Source organism: Megalops cyprinoides, chromosome 15, assembly GCF_013368585.1.
Source record: "Megalops cyprinoides isolate fMegCyp1 chromosome 15, fMegCyp1.pri, whole genome shotgun sequence".
NCBI lineage: Eukaryota > Metazoa > Chordata > Actinopteri > Elopiformes > Megalopidae > Megalops > Megalops cyprinoides.
The window spans coordinates 8867212-8882884 of record NC_050597.1 but is presented as its reverse complement, the minus strand read 5'-3'; the positions used below and the strand labels follow the sequence as shown (position 1 = coordinate 8882884).

Below are 15673 nucleotides of genomic sequence, written 5' to 3'. Positions count from 1 at the left end.
GCTTGTTTTGCACGCAAACACTGTCAACATCGCACAGAATGGTTTTTTAGGCAGGTCATAATACAACCACGTTTGACCAAGTGGAAATCGCTATGAATCTGGAGGTATTCACATCTTTTTTTTTTTTTTTATCTCGAGGCTTTTTGAAGTGTCACACAGCCTACAGGAATAAGTTTTAACCATGTTCTCCCCTTTCTTCAGTCTGACAGCAATGCCAGCTACCTGAGGGCAGCCCGGGCTGGGAACTTGGAAAAGGCCCTCGACTATCTGAAGTCAGGAGTTGACATCAACATCTGTAACCAGGTGAGAAGATGTTACCACAGTTTTCATTTTGGACGTTGTACAGATGTTTTGGACGTAAAAGCAACTGACAATGACAGCAATGACAACTGATTCATTCCTGTCTGTTTCCTCACCTGGAATCTGGAAATATTTCTCTGAGAATCATGTCCGAGTTTAAAGAATACCTTTTTGTGTGAGAAAGTATTATTTCCAGCAGATCTCTGTCAAGAGCCGTCTGAAGTATTTGCAAAGTGATGACTAATGTGACATTTTATCTAAATTGCATCAGCTTATGTAGCACTGCTTGTTCTCAGTGACTCAATAGATGATATTACATGTATGACTATAACTCGTGACAATGTCCTTTCTGTGAAATGGTCCGGTAAGGTCTCACACAAACCACCTGTACCTTTAACACAACCCTGTCTTTCTTTTAGAATGGGTTGAACGCTCTACATCTCTCCTCCAAGGAGGGTCACACAGAGGTGGTTGCGGAGCTGCTGAAGCTCGGTGCCAATGTGGATGCAGCCACAAAGGTAAGAGTTGGAGTGTCCCCTGTGGGAAAAAAAAAAAAAGTCACGTTTCTCCCTGGTTGGTCCCACTGGGTGTCTCATTAACGTTTCCTCCAGAGTTCGCCTCGGTAATGACATTGCCCGCTCAGTGCCGTGCCCCCCCCCCCCCCCCCAAACTCCCCCTCACAGAGCTGTGCTGCGTCAGGGGAACCGTGCAGGACGCGGTGCTGCTAAAGAAAATTAATAAAGCACAATGCAGAGGTCACGTATGCAGTCTTGTGCTAGACTCGCTTACACAATCACAGCACACACGTACTGTAGACAAACCCCTGTGCAAGCTAGATGCAGGTGTGGAGTGCGTCCAGGGGAAAGCCTGTGTTTCTGTAAACAAACGCTTAGCACCACGAAAGGATTTTTCCACTGATGCTAATTGTGTGTAGCGTATGGAACTGCGGTGTGTGCTGTCCAAGTTCTGTGTATTTTCTACTGTATACCATGGCTTGCATGTAATTCACGGTACTTGTATCATGTACATTAAGTATTTTGTTAGGGATGATTTATCATTTAAGATGTTGGTTCTAATTAAGAGTCACCTACCACTATTCTCAAGGGCAAGATCTTCAAAGTTAGTAATTAAGAATTTCCTTGAGTACTGTCAGAGCAGAACTGGAGAATTGGGTTTGAGGTTACAAATTCAGATGTAGTAATTTCCATTGATTGACTTTCTTTTGCTTAAAATGTTGTAAGACATTCTTTACATACCAGTGTAGAGTTATGCAAATTACACTATACTACTAATTTCACAGTTGGTTGAATTGCTGTTCTCTCCTAACCTCTCCTGTCCTAAATCAGAAAAGAGTATTGCAAGTGTGGTGTACTAAAGAGTAAAGTAGACCTCTGTTCAAGAAGGAAGCTGTTTAAGGTCAGGCTGTTTACCGATGTAATAGAACCCCACACAGATGCCCTATCATAACCCCTTGCTTCAAGGGACACAACTAGAGTGTAATGCCAATACTATTCACATTGTTTGGGTTCCCAAACACGCCGATGGTTTATAAAAAGCGCTATGGATCATTGCAAGCCTTTGGAAGGAGAGGTGTTGGAACGGCGGAGGGCTCGGAAATGCCACGCAGTTGGCACCAGAGTCCTCGGTCGGAATGAAAACACAAAGCATCCGGTCGGCAGCGACCGGGCACAGCCAGGGGTGCGAGACACATGAGCCTCACCCCTTTTCCAAATTCCTCTAAATGCAGAAGGGGAACACTGCTCTGCACATAGCCTCGCTCGCCGGACAGACGGACGTGGTGAAGGAGCTGGTGAACAACGGGGCCAACGTGAACGCACAATCTCAGGTAAGAGGCATGCTCGCCTCTCTCAGTCTGTCTGACACCCACCTCCGCCCCCGTCCCAGAACAGAAGCACAAAATAATGAGTCCCATATAATATTACATTGCACTACATTACATGCATTTAGCAGACGCTGTTATTCAGAGTGACTTCCAGCACAATACGACATAAGTGTATCCATTCAAGCTGAATGAGCAATGAGTTAACAACACTCACAGACCAGTGAGTGTGAGCATAACACCAGTCAAGCCCTATCACAAGTTAACTTGTGCAGTCTGACTAGGCAATGAAAGCAAAGCGCTCTATGATAAATCAGTCACTATATTATACTACACTATATTACTTTTTTTATGTGATGCAATCCATTATAATGGACATATTTGCTGGCGAGAACGGAGAGCGTGACATTACTATGCTGATGTAAGAGTCCTACACAGCTCGTCCTCAGAGCTTCCTGCATCATATGATGTTGTATTCGTCATAAAGTAATGTTAAAATGGTAGTTAATTTTAATGTTAATGTCAGAAACACACACACGAGTAATGTGTCCCCAACCACATCCCCACCCTAATCCGGCAAGCATATGCAATGAATTCCGCCCACACTGTGGGCTTGCCTGTGAGGTGTGTGTGCACAGCTTGTGTGGGTGAGCTTAGTGCAGAAGAGTGCTGTCTGTCAGAAACCATTTCCAGGGGCGACACTCCCTTCGACGTGCTCAGGCCTGCGTGGTCAGCACACACGGCGCTCAGGCCACTGATGGGGTGCTGAGGCTTGGCAGCAGACAGGCCTGTGGAGCCTCACTCTGTCAGCAGAGCCTGGGGGCCGGTTACAGAGCCAGCGTCAGTCAGACCTCTGCTGAGAGGCTGTGTGTGCTGACATACACGCACACACATGCACACACACACAGGCACATACACACAAAACAGATACACACACACACACATATATACATAAACACAAACACACACAAACACATATATTCACTCATACACACAAAACACATATGTGTGCACACACACATTATTATTGTATTATTGGCATTTAGCAGACGCTGTTATCCAGACCGACCTACATCGATTACAGCTTTTTTACAATTTAGAAAATGCAGTTTCAGAACTCAGATTTTTAAAAATCCACAACATCAATGCATTGAATCTGCTTTTGTACATCATCATAAATTTGATCAATCCTGGTAGTACGTTTTACTGCAAAAAAATGGTCTGCATTGCAGATTCAATATAAATGATAAATATATAAAGTCCATGAAAGTGGACTGCTCTCTGCTGTCTGAACGACCCTCTGTGTATCTGCAGACATGCATTTCCCATGATGCACCATGCGCATGTCCTGTTGTGCCCCATGCAGCCGTGGCGCTGCATGTTGTGTCTCCTCCTCGCAGACGAGGTCTCCGCTGTTCTTCTGCCTGCATTGTTACGTGGCGGGCATGGGTAATGACACGGCCCTGTTAATGTGTGTGTGTGTGTGCGTGCCTGCGTGCGCGCGCGCACACAAGTGTCTGGCGTTTCAATCAGGGCCTGCTGTGAGGTGCTTAAACCTGTGTGTCACCCCCGCAAGCCTGGATGAAAAAGAGACTTGAGAGGATTCCTGCGTTTCAGGCTTTAAACACAGTCTAGGTGTCAGGGCATTGCTTCACTGTGACAGAGCAATGCCTAAGAGCTCCAGTCTGAGGAGCGCTGCACTGGGGGTTTATTTATACAGACAGATTGCTTCTTCTGCTTCTTAGTTATCTTCAAAAGTAAATTAAATTAACCAACAAAGGAAGTAATGAAACATACGCATAAATTATGTATTTATGTATTTTGGGACGTATTTACAATACAGAGAGTGTATTTAAAGTGCATTGTTTAGTGTGTGGTTAACTTCTTGTGCCAGATTTACGTGCTTGCTTGATGGTTAACAGGCTCAGAGAGTTCATCAGGCTTTAGCAGACCCAGTGGATCCATGGTTTGGGCCTGACTGAGTACAATGCCAGCCTGGAATATCAGTGTGTGCACTGCCTTCAGGGTCAACAGCCAGCCGAATAAATATGTAGTAGAATCTTCTCATAGGCAATGTTCAGTTCATTACTATTGGCTTGTTGTACTTAGTATAGAAACTTCTATAACCATGGTAGATTAAAAAAAGTCTACTTTTTGCTTCTGTGTAAACGTTGATCAGCACCCAGCTGAGTCGAGAGGGAACAAATTCTTTTTTGAGATTTAAAAAAGGGGAGGGAAAGGAAGGAGTGAAGAAGGGTGGTTGTGTCTCAGCTAGGCCAAGAGGATTCTGATACTGACACAGAAGTCTGTGTTACAGTTTTTTGCACTGGAGGGAGCTGTGATTGTTTTGTTTTCTGTTCCCTGCACATTTGATTGAAATGCTGCTCCACTGCAGTGCAGTGTGTTTTTCTGCAGAATGAGATCTTATTAATGATTTTACCCTTGAGAACTCTGTAAACGGGCTCTGTAAGTAAACAGAGGGAGGAAGTATCTATGCCCTATTAAACAGGAAGTGTTAGATGACAAGATAACTGAAGACAACTGCATACAAGGCTGACTACTGAAGATTTTGTAGTTTAGACATGAAAGCTGTTCAGAATGAAAGCTGTTATGAGCAGTAGTACAATGTATTAAAAATCTGAAATAAAATACAAATGCACTATTAAGGATGTGAAGGGTGAAAGGATATGAAACTTCAGCCACTGTACTGTTACCAAGTTACTATTAAAATAAAGCAATGTGAATCAGTAAGCGCCTGCATAATGTATGTCAACCACGACCCAACTCCATATACTGCCCACCAATTCTCATTTTACATGTATGTGGTTGTTAATTCTGTTATTGTTATTTCTATACATTACTTGGCATTATTGTCCCTAACATTAGCGGTACCATATGGGGAACCTATTTTCAAGCAATGCTAACTAAATGCTATTATTGAAACATGGATGGTGTTATATGTTAATTTCCATGTTGTAACAACGAATGAAACAATTATCTTTACACAGAAAGTAGAAATAAAGTTACTTTTTCTCTCGTATACTTTTATTCATTTTAATATCATGGTATAAGGTGAGAGTAGGGTGAGGGTTTGTTTTTGTTCCATTCAGTTGCATATTATGTGTTGTATATGCCATTTACGTCGTAGTGCTTTGTGCCGCATGGTGTTACAGTGTGTGATCTCTCCACAGAATGGCTTCACTCCGCTGTACATGGCTGCTCAGGAGAACCACCTGGAGGTGGTGCGGTTCCTCCTGGAGAACAACGCTAGCCAGAGCATGGCCACCGAGGTGAGAGTGTGTCTCATGCACACACACATACACACACACACATGCACACACACGCACATGCGCACACACACACACACACACACAGGCACAAGTGCACACACACACACGCACATACATACACACATACACACACAGAGACACAATTGTCTCAATTGTTTCATCTGCTTTCTTTTTCATTTGCCTTCAGATTTCACAGCGCATGTCTTATTGGCACTTCGCCATAAGTGTTGTTGAGGTTTTGGGGGGAAAAAAAAACAGTATTCAGCTGTTAATGTTACATAACTTCACTTTGTCGACCCACACAACCTTTCTTCTGCTTGGAACTTCATTAAGCTGATTGGCTATTGAATTCCCATCCTGGCATCATCCTGAAGAAGCATCAAGGAGTGTTCTAATTTAAGAACAGAACACAGACGGAAGGGAATTTAGCTCTTAATCCCTGAAATGTTTTCCGTACAACTGAACACCAATATAACCCTCGACTACAGATTTCCACTCCCACAGTCCTTTCTCTGTGATCTGCACACTGAAACAAAATGGCTTTGTATTGATCACTGTTGTAAGGTGAAATGACCTTGAGGACTTTTCCTAGATAGGATAATTCAGGTTCTACGTCCCGCCACGTGCTGTGATTTACACTAAAAGCATACCGAAGTGCAGGGATGTAATGAAAGCAGAGACAGAGTACATTGGAAGCCCACTGCGGGCTAGCACTTAGCAGGGACCGCCCTTGAGAGTACGTTGCCGTGGCAACCCTCTATGAATTATGTATGAGGGGAACGTGTGCACGTGAGAACGGTCCTCCTGCAGGTTAATCATTCACAGTTCCAGTTCTGAAAAAAAAAGAATGATATCCCATGAGTGTAAAAAAAAAAAAAAGCAGGTGTCTCTGTACATGTCAGTGGTCACTCTGCCTGAGGAGTAACATGAACCGTGAACCTGAGCCAGTCTGGGAAAAAAAATCTTTGGACATTATAGATGACAGAACACTGATTATGATAACCTTTATTACAGCGCTGATTAGTCACCCAAAGCTGCCATGATTGATGGTGTTGTAATTACAATGCAGTGTCTGCCCTGAGTCGTGTCAGTTTTCAAAATGGCTGTGTATTTTAGTTCACATTGAGTGAGCCCCTACTACTGTAGAGTACTCCATCTAATCACAGGTTTATGGGAGAGAGCTAGTGGCAGACAGTGCGTGTTGTAACCTTGATTTATGCTTTCTACACGTATTTGTGTCACACCATCTTCAGGACTCTTAACCCTTTCATTGATTTATTTAGATTGATTCATTCAAGATTATCTTCTATTTTGAGTTTGAGTTCAAGTCTGTTGAACAAAGTCATGGAATGCCTTTGGAATTTGGGCAGGAATGTCAAAGTTGTTTTTACACAAAATGAAATAGGTTTATGAACATGAGGTTGCCTTAAATATTTCTTTTATGCATAAAGGGTATATATTTTTAAAGTACCACAGCACAGTATATATTTAGGGTATTAATTAGTACTGAATAGTACTGAATACTATATTAAATAGTATTGAATTACCTTTACTATTAATATGCAGAACCACAATGTTAAGAGGGGTGTTGCCTTGCCTTGCTTGGGTTGTCAACATTAGTGCAAACCTGATTTGAATAAATTGGCATCCTTGAATAGGTAATGGTTAAATAAAAATACATAAATAAAAATGGGGTGCTGTTATACAGAGAGGAGTGTAACAGTAAGAGGGGCTTTGTAACCCTGAGTCGGGAGGTAATGTAACCTTAACAGAGGTGTAACGCTAAGAGGCAAGGACACTAAAGGAACGCAGAGAAAGGTGTGACATTAAGCAGGTTATTGTAACACTGAAAAGAGTGTAACATTAAAGAAGTTTTTAGTAATGTGGGGAGTGTAACACTAAAGGAGTGTTTTAGTAATGTAAGGAGTGTAACACTAAGGGAGTGTGCCGGTAAGGTAGGGAGTGTAACACTGAAGGAGTGTTTTAGTAATGTGGAGAGTATAACACTAAGAGAGTGTGCCAGTAAGGTAGGGAGTGTAACACTGAAGGAGTGTTTTAGTAATGTGGGGAGTGTAACACTAAAGGAGTGTTTTAGTAATGTAAGGAGTGTAACACTAAGGGAGTGTGCCGGTAAGGTAGGGAGTGTAACACTGAAGGAGTGTTTTAGTAATGTAAGGAGTGTAACACTAAGGGAGTGTGCCAGTAAGGTAGGGAGTGTAACACTGAAGGAGTGTTTTAGTAATGTGCGGAGTGTAACACTAAGGGAGTGTGCCGGTAAGGTAGGGAGTGTAACACTGAGTGTGCTGACAGTAAGGGGGTGTAACAGTAAATCCAGTGTGCTGACAGTGACGGGGGGCTGTAACCGTTCTCTGCCCTCACAGGATGGCTTCACCCCCCTGGCGGTGGCCCTGCAACAGGGGCATGATCAGGTGGTGTCCCTGCTCCTGGAGAACGACACCAAGGGCAAGGTGCGGCTACCCGCCCTCCACATCGCTGCCCGTAAGGACGACACCAAGGCTGCCGCTCTGCTCCTGCAGAGTGACCACAACGCAGACGTGGAGTCCAAGGTTCGGCCGCCTTTTTACCTCCTTCTGCAGTACTCCCGGGACTGTTAGGGGATGCCTCTGTCTTTCTGCTGTTACTAACTCGGTGGTGCTGGCACAGAAATATAACTACTTGTGTACATTTCAAGAATATTTATTCATACTAAATGAATAAAAACAAATAACACTTACTCTACCAAGTAAATTTTAAAGCTTTAGAGAAGAAAATGTGCTTTTCTGTTACTTTCCCAGTGTACAAGATGTATTACTGCAGATGGAATTATTTTGGCGGGTGTCCTGTATTATGTAATAATCCTGTCCTCTACTCACAGTAATGTTCATCTCCTGAGCTAGAGTACGGTAGTTGAGCAAAATGTTTTATAGTCTGAGAACTCATTTTGAGAAACAATAACTACTCTTTTTCTGCATTCATGTGAATGTTGTATAATGACTGGGGTGGCATTCACATACTATGAACTAACTGTCAAATAACTGAAAAGAACAGCTGGTCTCTCAGACTACTTGTATATCACAGCATATATAATATAATTTAATATTACGCAATATAACCTTTTTGAGAAGATGGCACCATCCAGTTGAGCTGTTCGTTGTTGTGTTGTTGTGCTGGTCGTGACTCTTGTGGCTGTCTTACAGCTTGTTGCCTCCATTGTGACTGTGTGTTCACTAACTGATCGCTCTCTCCTCTCTTGGTCGGTGATTGTGCACCCATAGATGATGGTGAATAGAACGACGGAGGTATATATGTATACACTCTACACTCGACACTCTCGACTCCCACATCCTAGTGCTGACGCTGCCTCCTCTGTCACCACTTGTCCATGCATCGCTGTAGCTTATTTAGTTTTCATTTTAGTAGACCTGTGCTGTTGTTAGAAAAAAAAATAGCATGTGTTAGTGGAGCAAAGACTTGGGGACTTCTGCAGCTAATAAGCTGGGCTTCCTGCTTTCTGCACTAAAGGTCCGGGATGCTTGGGATAGAATTCCAGAACTGTTCATTGACCAGGTCCTGCACAGGGAAGTGATTGGGTGATGCAGGGAGACCAAATTGATCAGATTTTACACAGTGGCCATGAATTGAGGTGGTCAGACCTGTGAAGGAGCCCAGCTGTCCAGCTGCAGATAGTCAGTCTGCTAGTTACTAGCAGTGATGGGAGAGTGAGATTTTATGAGCCGCCAAAATGGGTGAAACCATCATGTGTTATCTGTGTTTTAATTTGTTCGCGCCGTAATGTTTTGTCATGGAGAGTCTTAAGGATTGATTATACAGGCCAGAGATTAACGGCACATCGTAGCTTCACCCCTATCACTGGGTTTGTGAAGTCTCATGCTCCCAGCACAAGATACTAGTCCACATCTAGGCCTTAAATCCTTGGGCTTTTGCATGACCCCTATCCCTGCAGGTGTCAGCAAAATGAGGTGGTCCTCAGAGCCACAGGTCCTTCTTCGAGCGTGAGCTCTGTACCTTTCCAGGCCGCATGGCTCCTTGGTTCCCTCCAGCATCTGTAAACACGTCTCGTTTCTGCAGCAGCCTGTGCTGTCCGAGAGGGAACTGATAATACTTGCATGTTCTCTAGAGAAACTAAAACATTAACAATTCATGATAATAAAATAAAAGATTTACTAATCTCTTCTTGTATATTATAAACCTGACGGAACCTTTTCACCAACCTTATGGGTTGTATCAGTGGCTGGCTTGTGTATTAATCTTATATAAAGTGCTGTATCAAATAAAAATCTAAGCATACACATGGTGCTCAAACAGTGTACCTAGTTCAGACATACTGTACTCTGGATGGATGATTAATTGCACATTAATTTTATGATTCATTTTTTGGTTTTTAAAATGTTTGCTTTTCGAACTCATCTAAAACTGTATCTATAACCACTCCTCCGATGGTTTATAATGGCGATAATTCCATCAAAATTGGTGGCAACCACATTTGAATTAAAGCTGAAAAGTGCTGTATATAAAGAATCAAGAATACCACCTGTTTTGTAAGGGATTATTGTGGAAGTGAAATAATAATCTTAAATTATTATTTCCTTTTATTATCGATCTCCTCAATCTGTCAGTCTTCGTGTGTAGCTGGTAAACAAAATGTCTGGCAACGTTACTGAAAATGTGTCAGTATTTGAGTGAAGGGCAGTGCTGTCCAGGGCCCTCCAGCTATGTAAGAGTCTATGAGCTCAGTGTGGGTCCCACACATCTGCCGAATCTCGCAGCCTGTGACCAGTGTGGTCGTCATGGTTACAGATCAATATTAACGACAGCCCTGTCTTTCCTCTTCATCTTTGTTTTCAACTTTGCTGACGTCTGGGGGACTGACAAGCTTTTCTAAGGGCTGGAATCTTTTCAGAAAAGCTGCTGTGCCATTCCTTGAGTTTATGCAGCTTAGAATTTCAGATGGGGTGAACATGCATTCTCTTTTTTAACTGGCAGACAGTGGGTCCTTGCAGAATCTTTACCTCAGATGTAAAAATATATGTTATTCAAAATGTAACTTGTATCATGTTTGGTCTCCTGTACAGGGGTGTGGCTCACATGTCTGATGATGGAAGGGTGGTTTAATTATAGGAGGACCATGTCTGATTGTGGTGATGTCTCTGAGAGGGGACCAGTAAGGGGGCGACCCTGCCTAACCCTTCTGGTTTGTTTCAGTTGGAAAACTGTGTTTTATTGCGAAGGTGTAGTTCAGTAAGAGGAAAACAGTGTCTGATCCCGATGGTGTCGTTCTGTGAGAGGACGTGGTCTTACCATAGTGGTGTGGTTCAGGATCGGGTGAACCATGTCTGCCTGCAGCGGTGCGGTTCAGTAACGGTATGACTGTGTCTGACAGTGTTGTGGTCCGGTCTCCTTTGTCTTTCCTCCAGAGTGGCTTCACCCCACTTCACATCGCAGCTCACTACGGCAACATCAACGTGGCCACACTGCTGCTGAACCGCGGGGCAGCGGTAGACTTCACAGCGAGGGTAAGTCCTTTCCAACCATCACATCTGATGCTACTCCTTACCTGAGTCTTCACAGCTGACATTCTGATTCTGCTGTGCATTCTTGCAAGGCATACTTGTGTATATGAGTATGTGAGTTATGAATATACCCATGTCTGTGCACATAGCTGTTGAAGTCCCAGTACTTGTGCTGGTAAGACAATGTGACATGTGACGTGACAGAAAAAGTAAATTGCCAAATTGTACTCAACCCCTTTACAACCTGACTGCAGTGATCTCCTCTGTGAACTTAAGTTGATCTAATCACCACCCCTCCACAGCCCACTGCACTCCGGGCAACCCAAAAATTCATAATTCTGTGTGTTTCTGACCTTTAAATTCTAGCAGTGTTCAGTAATATTTCAGCTCAGTTCTGGGCATTGCAGACAAGCACTCCTTCTGACCAAAGATACACACACACACACACACACACAAACACGCATGCATACAGGAATGTTGAGTGCTTGCAGCCCTGTGTGTAATATGACCACATGAATGAGAATGGAATCCAGGGCAGATCTCTGAAGGGATTTGCTCCCTCTGTGTGTCAGGAAGTATAACGTGCTCAGGAAGCCTCAGCTCAGGGGAACAGGTTAATGAGAGCTGACATGGGACCGAGTCAGGTGTTCCTTGCAAAAGGAAAGGGGAATCTGGGCTGAATGCCAAGCCATTCCCTTATATGGAAAGTGTGGGGAAAATACACCCAGGTAATTTGAAGATGTATGCTCCTGTCCTATAAGCTACATAAAAGTTCACAAATCAGAGGATCACAGAAAGGACAGGAAAGCATACATTAACACTGCACATGCTGAGGGGAGAAATAATACCATATGGCTATGGGAGGTGTCCAGTAGAGGGCGGTGTTACTCAATAACTCGGACTCGATCACTCAAAGCATGTGCACCAAGCTGAAACCCTGTGAAGCCAACAAACTTACACAACATTTCTCATAAGCATGTGTACGGATATTACGAAATGAAAACACACTGCAGTTACAATAAGAAGTAAAAATAGTGAGAGTGTATTTATTTCTGCTTGCGGTTTTTGTGCATATTGTATATATACAGGTGAAAGTGGTAACAGAGCAGCTTCTCAATCTTTTGTGGGGGCACTTCCAGTGCCATCAGAGAATAAGAATAAAAGCCTTAATGAAAAGACTATAAAAACACATAAGGTTTTTCACCATTTAATTGTATTTTGTCTGGGATTTCAATGTTTGTTAACTGCTAGGTATTGTTCCGTATTCAGATCTACAGCAGAGCCATTTTAGTGATTGGAGGTTAATGCACTATTACTGTGCGTCATTCTGAACTGTCATGCCTACAGTCTGGTGTTGCTTTTAATAAGTGTCCATTTTATCTCATGCACTTGACTTTCACAGAATGACATCACACCTCTGCACGTTGCATCGAAGAGAGGGAACGGGAACATGGTCAAACTGCTGTTGGAACGAGGAGCTAAAATAGATGCCAAAACCAAGGTGAGACCCCCCCCCCAGCCATCAAACAGGCCCTGACCCCCGTCTTTATAGGGTGCATGAAGGGGAATGCTGTAATACTTGGATATGAAAAGCAAGAACGCTGTAAAAGCACATGAAACACAGGGAAAATGTTGGTTGGACATACCAAACAATTATAAATTAGCCTGTAAGTGCCGTTGACATTGCATGTTAAAATAAACAACTTTCCCAGGGGTTTGTTAAGAGGTATTTTCAGTATGTTTCCTTTTACTTGAAATACTAAAATGTTAGCTTAAATTGTAGGGTTAAAGACTGGTGTGTCAGAGAACAGTCCAGGATGCCTACTATTGAAGCAGTGAAGCAGTCTCAGTGTTTGGTAGTTTAATTTATAGTTCAATGTATAATTTATAGTACAATGAACCATTGCCTCCTCTGGTTCTGAGTTCATTGAATCCCATGACACTAAGTCTTAGAGCTCACCGATTCCCTTGATTCTTCATCATGGAGAAGGTGTCTACATCGTGACAAACAAGTAACCCAATAGGAAATGCTTGAGTTGTAGGGATAAATAACAACATAGTTGAAACTAGAAACATATGCTTGATATTAAAGCTGCTTAGCCAATAATGGCAACAGTTCACAGGATTTCTTTTCCGCTGCACTCTTAGGAAGACAGCACAGAAAGTTCTCGCATGCAATGGGGTGTTTGTAGTACTGAAATGACATCTTAGTGGAAAGTTTGAATATATAAATATATATCACATATAAATCATACAATTAGAACAGTTGAAGTATTTATACATCTATGCATTCATAAAGGCCATTTTATACTTTTCCCATGTACCGCATTTGTATGCCCTACATTGTATATTACATGTGATTTTTGTCCAAGGAGTGCATTAGTAAGATTTTGATTTATATGACACACTACAACATTCACAAAGTCCCTTTCAGATTCATTCCAGTGTCAGTTAGAATCAGATGAATGTGGTTGAGATGGATGCATGGTCAAATGTCATGTAATATTCATGGAGTCCTATCCAGTGTGCTTTCTCCCGAAACATAAAACCCGTGGGCCGTGGCCCTATGGCGGATTTATTTCCAGAGGGCACATGGCATGCCTTCAGGGCCCTTTTTAACCATGCTTTGATCTACAGGACGGACTGACCCCCTTACACTGTGGAGCGAGAAGTGGTCACGAGCAAGTCGTGGAAATGCTGCTGGACAGAGGGGCCCCAATTCTGTCCAAAACAAAGGTATCCCTGACCCTCCCCCATTAATGACATCATGATTGGCAAGTTTTAACGACTCTGCAAAAGAGGTGGTGAGATCAGCTATAATCACATTATTAATTACTGTTATGATTGTCTTATATTTGGAGCATTACCTTTTGCTCCTCAAATGACACATCAGCCTGAGAGCATAAGCAAGCCGGTCACATTGGTCCTGTACATTGCATTGTTGACATAGTGTACTATTATCTTCATCCATCCATCATCGCTCACAATTCATTTCAATGAAAGGATTTATTACTTGATACTATGATTCATACTTGTCTCCAGACAGTTCTAGGACAGATCCCTCATGTTAGAGGTTATTACATTACGTGTATTTTCACAGCAGACATCTCTGACCAGGACAACGTGCATATCTTATATTTTGTATATTGTCCATTCGTATTCCTGGATATTTACTGAAGCCGTTTGAACGTACTGCCTTTCTCAAGAATACAACCGCAATGCCTTGCCGGGACCTCAGACCTACAGCGTTCTGGCTACAAGTCCTGCTGTGCAGCTCTGGCTGTCTAACATCAGGGTGTGTCTGTTCGTTTCCCACAGAATGGGCTGTCTCCCTTACACATGGCCACTCAAGGAGACCACCTCAACTGCGTCCAGCTCCTACTGCAGCACGACGTACCCGTGGACGACGTCACCAACGACTACCTGACGGCGCTGCACGTGGCGGCACACTGCGGCCACTACAAAGTGGCCAAGGTCATCGTGGACAAGAAGGCCAACCCCAACGCCAAAGCCCTGGTGAGCGCGGAGCAGCTCTGGCCTGTCCCCAGAACCTTTTCCTCAATACGGCTCTCATCTCTCTTTTATATCTTCGCTTAAGTCACTTCCTGAAAGTAGCTTCCTCTTTTTTTCCCCTTTGAGAAATACATTCGGAGCAGGGATAACATACAGTACATGCGTTCTTTAGTACCGTCTCAGCGGCCTACACCGTAACAGAAGCCGTTTTCGAAATCTTTATGTGTTAATAGTTAACAGACAGCTTGAATCTGAAGAGCAGTATCACTGTATTTCAGGGCCCTGTCAGGGAATTACTTGCCGCATCTAAAAGGTTAACAGAAACAGACTGACTTGGCGCACTGCAGTAAGTGTGCTGTCATGGTCTTTAGTAATTGGAAAGTAATGGGCGTGTTGCTTAAAGTTTATTGAAAAAAAAGAGGAAGAAACAAAGAGGAAATAGTGAAGAAATCAGGCTTCGCCAAAGCCGCAAAGTAATTGGAGCTTAGAGCTCTAATTCCGCTGGTATGCTTAATTGGTTTTCCTTTCTGGCAAAAAAAGAGAATTAAAAAAATCATCCTTTTTTTCAGAAGCAGCTTAAATGTAAGAGACCCAACCAAACTATCTAACGGACTATTTTGTATCTTTTATTTTTAGAATGGTTTCACGCCACTCCATATCGCCTGCAAGAAGAACCGTATTAAAGTGATGGAGCTCCTGCTGAAACATGGAGCATCGATTCAGGCTGTGACTGAGGTAGGGGAGTCTCTGATATAGGAACTGAAGGCTTTCAGTCTTCCTTGTTGACCATATACTCTCAGGATGTGGTAAACCATGCTTTCTCCTGTGCTTGTGTGCATTTACACCTGTTGAATTATGAGATTGCTGTTGAGTTTGTGATTTGTGTCTGCTGTAAGACACTTTTTTCCAGCACATCAGGCATGAATATTTTTGTGTTGCAGTCGGGACTCACACCAATTCATGTGGCTGCCTTTATGGGGCATGAAAACATTGTAACTCAGCTGACGCACCACGGAGCTTCACCCAACACAACCAATGTGGTGAGTGCGGCATCAAGGGTTTTCCTTAAACCTCCACTTCAAGGAAACAGCAAAACAATGACGGGTCATGCAATGTAGCATTTACAAAATGACAAAACAAGAAAACATTTTTCCATCCTAGGGGCTCCTTCTACCTGATTTAATCATATCATCTGTCAG

General features: G+C 43.0%; 1 protein-coding gene across 3 annotated transcripts in view; it reads left to right on the top strand.

The window, feature by feature from the left end:
- Positions 1–15673, top strand: part of LOC118789675 (ankyrin-3-like) — a 130883-nt gene that overhangs the window by 66337 nt on the left and 48873 nt on the right. For 2 of the 3 annotated variants that reach the window (XM_036546183.1, XM_036546182.1), the window contains exons 2-13: positions 202–303; positions 720–818; positions 2048–2146; positions 5332–5430; positions 7812–7997; positions 8706–8729; positions 10866–10964; positions 12364–12462; positions 13599–13697; positions 14280–14477; positions 15111–15209; positions 15416–15514. In XM_036546183.1, coding sequence (XP_036402076.1) covers positions 202–303; positions 720–818; positions 2048–2146; positions 5332–5430; positions 7812–7997; positions 8706–8729; positions 10866–10964; positions 12364–12462; positions 13599–13697; positions 14280–14477; positions 15111–15209; positions 15416–15514 — 1302 coding nt within the window. The remainder of the gene's footprint in view (positions 1–201; positions 304–719; positions 819–2047; positions 2147–5331; positions 5431–7811; positions 7998–8705; positions 8730–10865; positions 10965–12363; positions 12463–13598; positions 13698–14279; positions 14478–15110; positions 15210–15415; positions 15515–15673) is intronic. The other variant, XM_036546184.1, reaches the window with a different exon arrangement.